The 11,124-nt window shown below is 46.3% G+C and overlaps 1 protein-coding gene across 3 annotated transcripts in view; it reads right to left on the bottom strand.

The window, feature by feature from the left end:
• Positions 1-220: 220 nt before the first annotated feature.
• Positions 221-11,124, bottom strand: part of LOC135716545 (uncharacterized) — a 30,813-nt gene continuing 19,909 nt past the window's right edge. For all 3 annotated transcript variants that reach the window (XM_065238987.1, XM_065238992.1, XM_065238989.1), the window contains one exon: positions 221-2,550. In XM_065238987.1, the coding sequence (XP_065095059.1) occupies positions 1,420-2,550 (1,131 nt within the window). In that variant the 3' untranslated portion in view covers positions 221-1,419. The remainder of the gene's footprint in view (positions 2,551-11,124) is intronic.

Below are 11,124 nucleotides of genomic sequence, written 5' to 3'. Positions count from 1 at the left end.
TCGATCGCTTAGTTTCTATTAAAAAATGCCTATTTCACAGAGAACAGATCAATTTTTTACCACTCGGCGCTACCGGAACTAAGTGTCTAGTGTAAGTTGGGGCCCTGGGAAGTCAGCGTTGGTGGCGCATTAGTCGAATAGGAAACGTTTTAACAGAAATTTAGTTCGAGCCTCAACGTCTGTTCTCTGTGCCAATTCTGAACCTAGAAAAAGGTTCAAAACTTTCCAAACTAAGATTGTTCCTACATTAAAATTTAGAGATCTGGGAAAAATGAGGATCCAGCATCATTTTTTTTTTTCAATATTCTGTATCATGAAATAAGTTGCGAAATTCCACGACCTGAAACAAAAATTCGAGGTCTAAAAAATCAGCAGCCGGAAAAAGGTAAATTTTTACATTAAAATCATTTGAGAAAAAAAAAAGTTCTAGGACTTGGAAAAGAAAATCTTGTAGGTCTTAAAAGTCACCCTAATCAATGTACAGCAATGACCCGATATGGTCAGTCATCTTTTTGAAAAATCATGCGCATTTTTCAGTGGCTTCATTGAACCAAGTCTAAATATCTTAAACATCCTTCTTAAAGATGAATGAGAAATATTTGGAATAAGGGCTATGTGAAATTATTGAAAGATAAACGTCTGATGCGCGGAGGGGCTGATAAAATCGGATAATTACTGTCCAGGGTTACGGCAAAAAAGGAAAAATAATAACAAATGTGTCTTGATAAAAACCATCTCGAAAATTCTACAACAAACACGTACGAATCGTAATCGGTTAATAATGAACAATTTTGATAAATTAGTCTAAATTCGATAAATTTGTGCAGTTCCTGCTGCATTTCTTGAACTTCCTTTGCTCCATCTGGGACAATAATGTGCGTATTTGCTATTCGCGACAAACAAACTTCGTTCTCTGGAAACTACTTCGCACGATTGGCTAGCTCTAGCTGCTACGGTCCAATAATTTCGATTTAATCCTATGCAAGAAGGGAAGTAAAAGTCTCCGTAGATAAATAGAACTTATCTGTTATTATTTAGTGGGCGTGTTGTAGGAGGTGTATATAGTGAATTTTCTGCTTACTCCTAGTTTGGATTAGATCAACGCCCGGATAGCTTAGTCTCCGTTGTGTCCACACGAACCTGCTGCATCCACACACATGCTCACACACACACACACGCGCGAACATTAGAACTACAATAAATAGTTTACATTAAATATGCATAATAAATAGTGCTTCATTTTCACTTAAAGCCGGTTAACGAAACAGAAAAAAAAAAATAGCACTTGACTTCTTCATAGACCCTTAGTTGCTAATAAATAAGAGGGGAGGGTGGCAAATAAATTGAACGGTTTTAACGAAAAACGACATCAAAAACCGCTGCTTCCTCGAATCATCTCACTTTCCTCTCTCAGCGCATCTAAATGAGCATAATATTTTCCTCCACGTTCAGAAGCTTGTCGCCAATCTCGTTCGACGAATCGTTCGTCATCAGATTGTTCTGCCACTTGAGCTGTTCCTCGTCGAACGACAGCTCGGCGTCCAGCTTCTCCTGGATCTGATCGAACGAAGTCTTAAACCGTTCGTCGATCAAATTGTACGACTGAATGGAGGTGTTATCGTCAAACTCGTAGTTTTCGATCGAAATGTTATCAAACAGATTGTCCAGCATTATCTGATTGTCCATCGTGGAGCCACTACTGCTGCCCGGCGGTGGCATCGAGTGACCACTGCTACTGCTGCCCTCGCCCACACCCAGCGATTTCTTCCGAAGGTATTTCAGTGTCCCATTGCCACCCATCGTTGTCGCGGCGATGTACCGCACCTCCGACCCATTAACATCTACGAGTTTGATTTTCTTACCTTCCTCCCTTAAACTACTACCACCTTGACCACCTTGATTTACCTGTTCCTCGGATGATCTCCGCTTCAGAGCACTTTCTTCCTCTCCGCTCTTGATCTCACCATTACAACCACCATTTGCACTAACCCGTTCTCCATGCCGATTCATCTGTTCAACCGTTTGGAAGACATGCTGCTCGGAACCGTTCCGCTGTTCGCCGCCTCCCGATCGTTGTTGACTGCCTTGGTAGGCATTCAGCATCTCCTCCGGAGCAACATTCGCCATTTCAGTTGGCGCTTCATGCTGTTGCTGTTGCTGTTGTATCGCCGCCACGTGACTGACCGCCGTGCTCGTTGCGACCGTAGTTGGATGCTGCTCAGCAATACCGACACTGTTCTCCAGCAATTGCTGTTGATGCTGTTGTTGTAATTGTTGCTGTTGTTGCAGCTGTTTCGCTTGCAGTTTGGCACACTTGTTCCTAATCTTGCGTTCGTTTTTGGCGTACAGCTCTCGGAGGATCTTTTCGTCCTTGACGACCAGCGTGGAAATGAATTTGTTCATTTCTTCCTTCGCAGGGGCTCGCTCCGGGTGGACCGTGTTCAGGTGCTTGCGGACAGAGGTTTTCGCCTTCAGCGGCGATCGGTCACAGTATGGGCACATGTAGTAGGTGCTGTCATGGATCTCCATGTGGCGCTTGAGTTGATAGTTCTGGATGAGAGAGAGAGGGAAACAGATGAACATGAGTTTAAATAAAAACAAAATAACTTTCGAATATGGTGACTATTTTATATCAGAATCTCTTGATGGTTAGAAAGAACCGGAACAGCAAAGTTTAAAAGTAGAATGGATTTTATTTAATGACTAGCTTGAGTGGAGTCTTGAACAGGAATGAAAAGTTTTTCACCGTTGTTTATTTAAGAAAACTTAGGTTGCTAGGGGTGACGTTCGGTCTCCAAGGAGGTGATCAGCCACCGCGTTACCGATTTACTCCAACACCCCCCCTGAATCGGTCAGTCCTAGGAGGGTCCTCAGTTTGCGGAAACGTCCAGGTTCCAGGGGCTTGGTGAACGTGTCCGCTATTTGGTTTGCTGTATCAATTGCTTCGATTTGAAGTCTTCCTTGTGCCACATGGTCGCGCAAAAAATGGTGCTTTACATCGATGTGCTTGACACGCTTGCTTTCGGTGTTTGTGGCCATTGCAATGCACCCACGGTTGTCTTCGTACACCTTGAATGCCGTGTCCGGTCGAACTTGCTTCAAGTCTTCAAGGATTCCGTGCAGCCACAGCCCTTCGGAGGCCGCGGCACTTAAAGCTGCATACTCGGCTTCACACGACGACAGTGCAACGGTTTGTTGCTTGCGGCTTGCCCAAGACACGGTGTTCCCAAAGACCTTAAAGACGAAGCCACTAACGGATTTCCTATCCTCAGCATCCGATGCCCAGTCAGCGTCTGCGTACCCGACAAGTGCCTCGGCGTCGTCGTTTTGCTTGTACTGGAGCTTCAAGTTCTTCGTCCCCTTCACGTAACGGACCACTCTCTTCAGGGCTTGCCAGTGGGCCTCATCAGGTTGAACTTGGAAGCGCCCTAGGTATCCAACAGCGTAGCATATGTCCGGTCGAACACACAGCATCGTATACATCAGGCTGCCCAGCAATTGACGGTATGGATGCGACACAGGATTCGCAGCTTGTGGTGGCAGGAAACAGCCTTTCTCCATTGGGGTTTTGACATGGTTACAGTCTTGCATGCCGAACTTCGTCAGCACACGTTCCACAGCAGCTTCTTGCGCCAGGTACATGCATCCGGTGGCGCGGTCGTATCGGATCTTCATTCCAAGGAAATGATTAACCACGCCGCAATCCGTCATCTGGAGCTTCTTGGAAAGAGCACGCTTGATCTCCTTCACCAGGTCCAGTCGATCGCCAGCAATGAGCAAATCGTCCACGTAGATGATTATGTATACCCCCCCTCGATCGTCGATCCTGGTATATAGACAGTAATCATGCCGGGAACGGGTAAAGCCGAAATCCAGTAGAAGGTCGTTTAGCTTGTTGTTCCAACAGCGGGGGCTTTGCTTGAGTCCGTACAGCGATCGATCCAGCTTGCATGAGTTGGTGAACGTGCATCCTTCGGTGGGTTGCTACAGCAAGAATGGTTCGTATCGTGGCTAACTTTGCTACGGGGGAATATGTTTCGTTGTAGTCGACTCCGGGCTTCTGTTGGAATCCCTTCGCCACCAACCGCGCCTTGTAACGGATCGGTTCGCCATGCTCGTCCGGCTTGATTCGGAAGACCCATTTCGATTTGAGCGGAACCACACCAGCAGGGCATCTCACCAATCGCCAAGCATGGTTGTCCGCTAGCGACTGCAGTTCCTCACGGACCGCTTGCTGCCAAAGAGCTTCGTCGGCTCGTCCAGCGATCTCCTTGTACGCCTCCGGGACATCGAAGATCGAACGCTCGGCCTCATCTCGTCCAACGGAACCGTCAAATAGTACATCGGAAACGTTATGGGGAACATCTGCAGAATGGGATTGCGCGGCAGTGAAAATTTTTCCAACCAGAAATTCTTTCAACTTACCGGGGAGTCTGCGCTCCCGTTCGCTGCGCCTCGGGGTCTAGTTGCGAAGGGAGCGCTCCGGTTTCTTCAACACCGTCGTCTTCAACCTCGCCTTCTTCATCATCAGTCAGGATGTCGTCATGTTGAGCCACCAGCGGCTCATCGGGTTGAACGGACTGTTCAGGGGTTTGCACGTCTTCCTCATCTTGATCCTCGAACTCGTACGGAGCAACAACCAAAGGAGTTTCGTCACGGATCTGGGTGGCAAACGGAAAACTGTTTTCATCGAACTTGACATCTCTGGCTAGGAATAACTGCTTCTTCTCTTTGTTCCACAGGCGGTAGGCGTTCGGCGCATAGCCGATCATCACAGCAGGCTTGCTTTTCGGATCCAGTTTCTTCCTTTGTGCCGTGGACACCCAAGCAAATGCTTTACAGCCGAACACACGTAGTTTACTAACGTCCGGCTTGTGACCAGTCCACATTTCCGCAGGAGTCTTCCAATCAGATACCGCGGTGGTTGGACTTCTGTTTGTCAGGTATACCGCCGCTAGAACCGCTTCATTCCACAGATTCTTCGGAGTTTGGGCTTCAATCAGCATCGCACGCACCTTTTCGACGATTGTTCGATTGAACCGTTCGGACACTCCATTCTGCTGTGGTGTGTACGCTGCGGTTGGCTCGACTTGGATCCCCTTCGAAACGTACCAATCACGCTGGTCATTGGAGCAATACTCGCGCCCTTGGTCGACAGTCAGCTTCGAAATCGAATGTCCCAGAGCGGCACTCGCCATGGCCTCGTACTCTCGAAACTTCTGGAACACCTCGGACTTCTTCTTGATGGGATATACTACTGCAAAGTGCGTGTAATCATCAATAAAGGTGACGAAGTACCGAGAATCATCCCAAGCCGCTGGTGTAATTGGACCGCACACATCGGAGTGCACTCGTTCTAGAGGTCTTGTAGCACGGACTCTAGTACCCGTGAATGGTTCTCGGCACTGCTTTCCGAGAACACAAACATCACAAAAATCCAATTTATCTGGTTTCTCGGGAATACCTGTTACCATGCCATGCTTCGCGAGTGTCTGCAAACTCTTGCTCCCCAAATGAGCCAGTCGACGATGCCACAGGTTACCAGTCACAGCTCCACACATGTTGGCCGCCACCGTATCGACACGGAGATCGAGCTCGTAAAAATCGCCCCGCATGGGACATCTCGCAATCAGGTCACGACCTTGCTTCATGATCGCTTCCTTTTTCGTGAATGTGACATCAAGATCCGCTTTTGCCATCTTCTTCACAGATAGCAAGTTCGCTCGAAGATCTGGTACGAAGAGGACGTTCTTCAAGCTGATATAGTTACCTTCCTTGTTGACGCCGTTGATCGTGCCACTGTGCCGGGAAATCAGGGATTGATCATCCTTCGCCACGTTTATGACGACAGGGTGCTTCAGCTTCGTGAGGTCGGCGAAACAGTGCTTCACATTCACAAGGTGGTCCGAGGCTCCGGAATCCAGCTTAAAGGAAACTGCTCCCTCGTCCTTTGTTTGGGAGCATCTCCCGGTCATAAAAGCCACCGCCTTACCTCCAACAGCAGCGTTAGCTTCAGCGCGCCCATCTGTCTTCAACTTCACACGACAGTCCTTGGCCTTGTGCCCCTTCTTCTGGCAACGGTTACACTTTCCGGTGAACTTACCAGGCTTCTGCTTCGATCCTTGGAATGCTGCAGGTTTCTCTTGGCAGGAATCCGCTGCCCGGTCGGTTTTCTTGAGCTCCTCGGCAAGAAGGCGCTCGCGAACAACATCCAGTTTTAGGTTTTCCTCACCTAGATTTTCCAGTGCCGTAACCAACGGATCGAATGACTCGGGAAGGGTAGCAAACAGCTGGGACACAATATCTTTCTCTTCAAGCTTCGCTCCGGCCAGCTTCAGTTGTCGGATCAGCTCTTCGAAGGTTTTCAGGTGATCTTTCACAGACGAACCTTCCATCATTCGTAGCTTCGCAAGTTGCTTCCTGACGAATGTCTGCGACGAGACGGACTTCTTGGCGTAGGCGGATTCAAGGCTCATCCACATCTCCTTGGACGTCTCCTTGTCCCGCACCAAATGCAGCAAATCGTCATGAACAAATGACGTCAGCAGGAACGCCGCCTTACCGTCATCTTCCTGGAACTTCGTGAGCTCGGCCGCTTCCATCGGAGGATCCTTCTTGATGATATCCAACAGCTTCACGGACTTCAGATACTTCTCCACTCGAAATTGCCAATTGTCGAAACCGGTGCCCGAGAACTGCGGGATCCCGTGGACCAAATCCTTGCGTGAGTCGCCCATAACCTCTTGATTGTTAGAAAGAACCAGAACAGCAAAGTTTAAAAGTAGAATGGATTTTATTTAACGACTAGCTTGAGTGGAGTCTTGAACAGGAATGAAAAGTTTTTCACCGTTGTTTATTTAAGAAAACTTAGGTTGCTAGGGGTGACGTTCGGTCTCCAAGGAGGTGATCAGCACACTGCGTTACCGATTTACTCCAACAGAATCAGACAAACACGTATCATTTCAGAGTATTAATTCGTGACCATAAAAAGCTTGTGGGCGCTCATAGGTGCCAACTCTTCCTAGTGAGGTATTCAAAGAACTGTCACTAATCTATTTAATCAAGAACATCATATGAAAAGGGCATGTTAGCTTTTTATAAACAAACCTTCTTTATACCCCGTACAGACTATGGCTGTATCATGTAATATAGGCTGTATTGCAATGGACACTCATACATCTAGTTTTCACTGGAAATCCAATGAATGAGTGCTCATTGTAAGACAGCCTATATTACATGATATAAGCCATAGTCTGTCCAGCGTTTTAGCATAGAGGTAACTCTAAGACCAGAAGATCCCGAAGAAACGAGCTCAACTTTTTGGCTCAGCTCTGGTACTATCTTCGGTCCCAAACTAATCGATTCACCCCTCGAAACATAGGAAAATCCACTAACCCCTCATTTTATCTGTCAAATTTTCATAGCGAATTAAAACAAACATAGTGTAGTACTGGAATTTATACTAGAATGGGGTACGTTAGTCGATTTGCTTGGGACCAATAGGCTAGTCAAGTAGTGAGCCAATTTTAAATCGTTAGTTTCGTATTGATTGTTGGTTTTAGAGTGCCTATAAGTAGAGTGCCAATTATTTGTCAACGGCAATGCGCAGGGTGAAAAACAAGCCAACTTTGTGTTTGCTTGATTCTCACTTTCTATATTTCAGAAAATCAGTACATTGCGCACATTGAGTGATCAGATGACAGCCCACTTAAGTGTAGAAGGCTGATAATACGAACAATGATCTGGAGGAATGATGATGACAAACTTAGCGTGGATTACACACAGGTTCGTATTATTCTGGTAGCGACGGGTGCACGGTAAAGGGTTGTTCTTTGTCGTTATTGGAAAATACTGGGCAGGCGTTTTCTCCACGGAAAACGTGAGCGAGTTTGATGGTTTTCGCCATGATAATGACGAGCAACTGTGTCCAAACAGAGGCGTTGTGGCTTTTTCAATACTTCTCTGACTGGAGTGCTCTTGTAGGCAGCTTTGGTAACAAGCTGCTTGATGACAGTCTTTCCTCCGGTCCGCATATCGTCTATGTTGAGCTGCTGCGTGTTGAACGATACAAATGGAAATGCGGCTTCGGCTAATTTCGTTTGGTACCAACTATGTGATGGCGCTGTTAGGAAAGACACCTTGTGGTCAAAGCAAATGTATGCGAAATTTGATGCTTCAAATTTTCGTTAAATTTCTTAGTTGTTTAACTATTTTCACTATTTGTACTATATGCAAAAAATTGCTGGATAACTTCCCCGTCGAATGGCATATTGCATGACATATTTCACATTATTAGAATATGCAGTTAAACGAACTACTCCTTACAGCAGTGGTTGAAATAGAAGTCTCGATTACTTTTTCAAAGGGACGTATCAGCTTTTGTAAACAATGCATTTTATCGTCAACTTGGCGTAGCTGGCAGCTCGCACACGTATGCTAACACTATCATCAGATAGGGAAAGTTTTCCCCTAACTGATAGTGGTGTTAGTATGCGTGTGCGAGCTACCAGTTACGCCAAATTGACGATCAAATGCATTGTTTACAAAAGCTGATACGTCCCTTCGAAAAAGTAATCGAGAAGTGAAGTCTTTATTTGCTAGTTTATTACAAGATTGCTTTGATTGTTACTTTGATCTGAACGCCTACTGCTACTAACACTCCTCCTCGATCATATCCGGACGAATTCCTACCTCGATGCGAACTTTTCTAGCCGCATCCGTTGAAGTGGCTTCGTTAGTATATCGGTCAACATGGATTCTGTTGGGCAATACTTCATTGTAATTATTTTCTTCTCTTGCAGATCGCGAACGAAGAAGAACTTTGTGTCAATGTGTTTGCTGCGTCGTTCGATACGGTCACCTTCAACCATTTTGATACAGCTTTGATTGTCCTCAAATATGGTGGTCGGATCTCCAGTTTCCTCACCGATTTCCTCCATCAGTCGTTTGGTCCAGACAAGTTCTTGGCACCCTTCAGCAAGCGCTATGAACTTCGCCTCAGTGGAACTCAATGCGACGCACGTTTGTTTGCGCGAACCCCAAGCAATTGGTCCACCACGGAACATGATGAGGATACCTGAGTTTGACTTCCTGTCACGTGAGTCTCCGGCCAATCCGCATCAACAAACATTTCTAGTCCTTTGGTCGAAGTACCCTAGATGGAGCTCATGATTACAGGTGGTATATAGGTAGCGTAAGATTCTCTTTGCTTCAGACCAATCTTGAGTGTTTGGACAGCTGGACTTCTGTGCCAAAATCGAGACACTTACTGCGATATCCGGTCTTGTATGTACTGCTACGTACAGAAGACCCCCGATCAGACTCAAATAATCGTGGTTATTGGGTAGCTGATCCATCTCCTCCGCATTGAGGAGGTAGCTGATCTCGAGCGGTAGCTTCGACGGCTTCGGCCAACCCAAAACGTTGTCCCAACTTCCGGATGTACGTTGCTTGATTTATCTTGTACCCGGATGCACTTTTCTCTATCTCCATTCCAAGAAAATGACGGATGTCGCAGAAATCCAGACTCACGAAAGTACGAACTTGAAGTTGCTTGCTCTGCGTAGTTGGAGATTGCGTTTCGGCTTGAAACGACTCGCTCATGAAAATAACATCTCGGCTCTTGAAAACGTTTTTCTTCATCGGATCATACAGTCGGTAAGCCTTGCTCTGCTCGTCGAAACCAACAAGGATACACTCCTTCGATTTGACGTCCCACTTCTTTCGCTTTTGTTTCGGAATGTGTGTCGAAAACTCGAACATGAGACAAATCAGGCTTGCGACCGGTCCACGTGGTGGTAGGAGAACGATTGATCACGTATGTTGAAGCTGCTACCGCTCCCGCCCAGAATGGCTTCGGCAGCTTCGCCTCGCACAGCATGCACCTCGCTCTCGACCCCGGTCTTTCAAGGACGGTCTTGTTGACGCGCTTGGCCAATCCGTTTTGTTCTGGAGTGTACTCGGATGATGTTTGGTGTACAATTCCGGCCTCAGCAAGTCGTTTCTGAAAGGATCTATTAGTGTATTCCTTGCCATTGTCGCTGCGAAGAACTTTTATCTTGGACTCGGTGTGTCTCTCAGCTAGGGCGTGAAACTTGTCAAATGCATGTAGAACTTCAGCTTCCGATTTTGTTTCCCGAAAATAGATGAATATACGCCTTGTCCAGTCATCCACAAACGACACGTAATGCCGGTTTCCACCAATTGACTGCTCTTCCATTGGTCCGCATATATCCGTGTGAACTAGCTCTAGTACACCGCTGGCTCGATGTCCGCTCTTTGGAAATGATAAACGAGTTTGCTTACCCATGGCACGTACAGTTGCCTATCAATGATTCCTTGAACTGCACCCCAGAGGCTTGAGATGGCCCATCCTTCTGTGCCAGACGTTCAAATTTGTCGGCATAGATGCAAGTGACAACGCCTTCTGTTTGTCGCATTCCTCGAATCGGAATAACCCATTCTTTGAATCGTGGACCACGGCGAACGATTTGGCTCACCGACAGCAGATTGTTGGACATCGTAGGAATGAACTTGATGTCGTTAAGAGAATGACCACCTTGGTGGGATTGGTTTGTTTTAAATTGAAAAAGAAAACTACTTATAACTATTTACAACTACTATATACACCTAATCTACTATATACAAATTGCTTATCAAAGCATGTTCTGATAAAATACATTTTTGTGCAAATTTATTGTTAATTTCGTTAATTCTGAAATCTATTATGGCAATGCCTGCCTCTTCGTGTAAATTTGTTATTCTAGTGTCGAAAGGACGATCAAGTAAAGCAAGGGGCCCAGCAGACTGCCTTGCGGGACTCCTGCTGGGATGGAAAACGTGTCTGAAAGACAACCATTCAACGATACCTTAAACGACCTTTGCTGGAGGTAGCTACGGGTGATTTTAACCAGATGTAATGGTAAGTTGAAGTTACAGAGCTTGTATACAAGCCCATTGTGCCAGACATTATCAAACGCTTTCTCAACGTCTAACAAGGCCATGGCTGTGGACTTGGATACAGCTTTGTTACTTCGGATGTTATTCATCACCCGCACTAGCTGGTGATTGGTGGAGTGCCCCTTTCTGAACCCAAACTGTTCCGGAAGGAGAATGTTATTTTCC

This window comes from Ochlerotatus camptorhynchus, unplaced genomic scaffold (assembly GCF_037179485.1).
Source record: "Ochlerotatus camptorhynchus isolate MF236.1 unplaced genomic scaffold, CSIRO-AGI_Acam_v1.1 ptg000046l, whole genome shotgun sequence".
Lineage (NCBI taxonomy): Eukaryota > Metazoa > Arthropoda > Insecta > Diptera > Culicidae > Ochlerotatus > Ochlerotatus camptorhynchus.
Note: the sequence above shows the minus strand (reverse complement) of the source record. Positions and strands in the feature narration are given on the sequence as shown.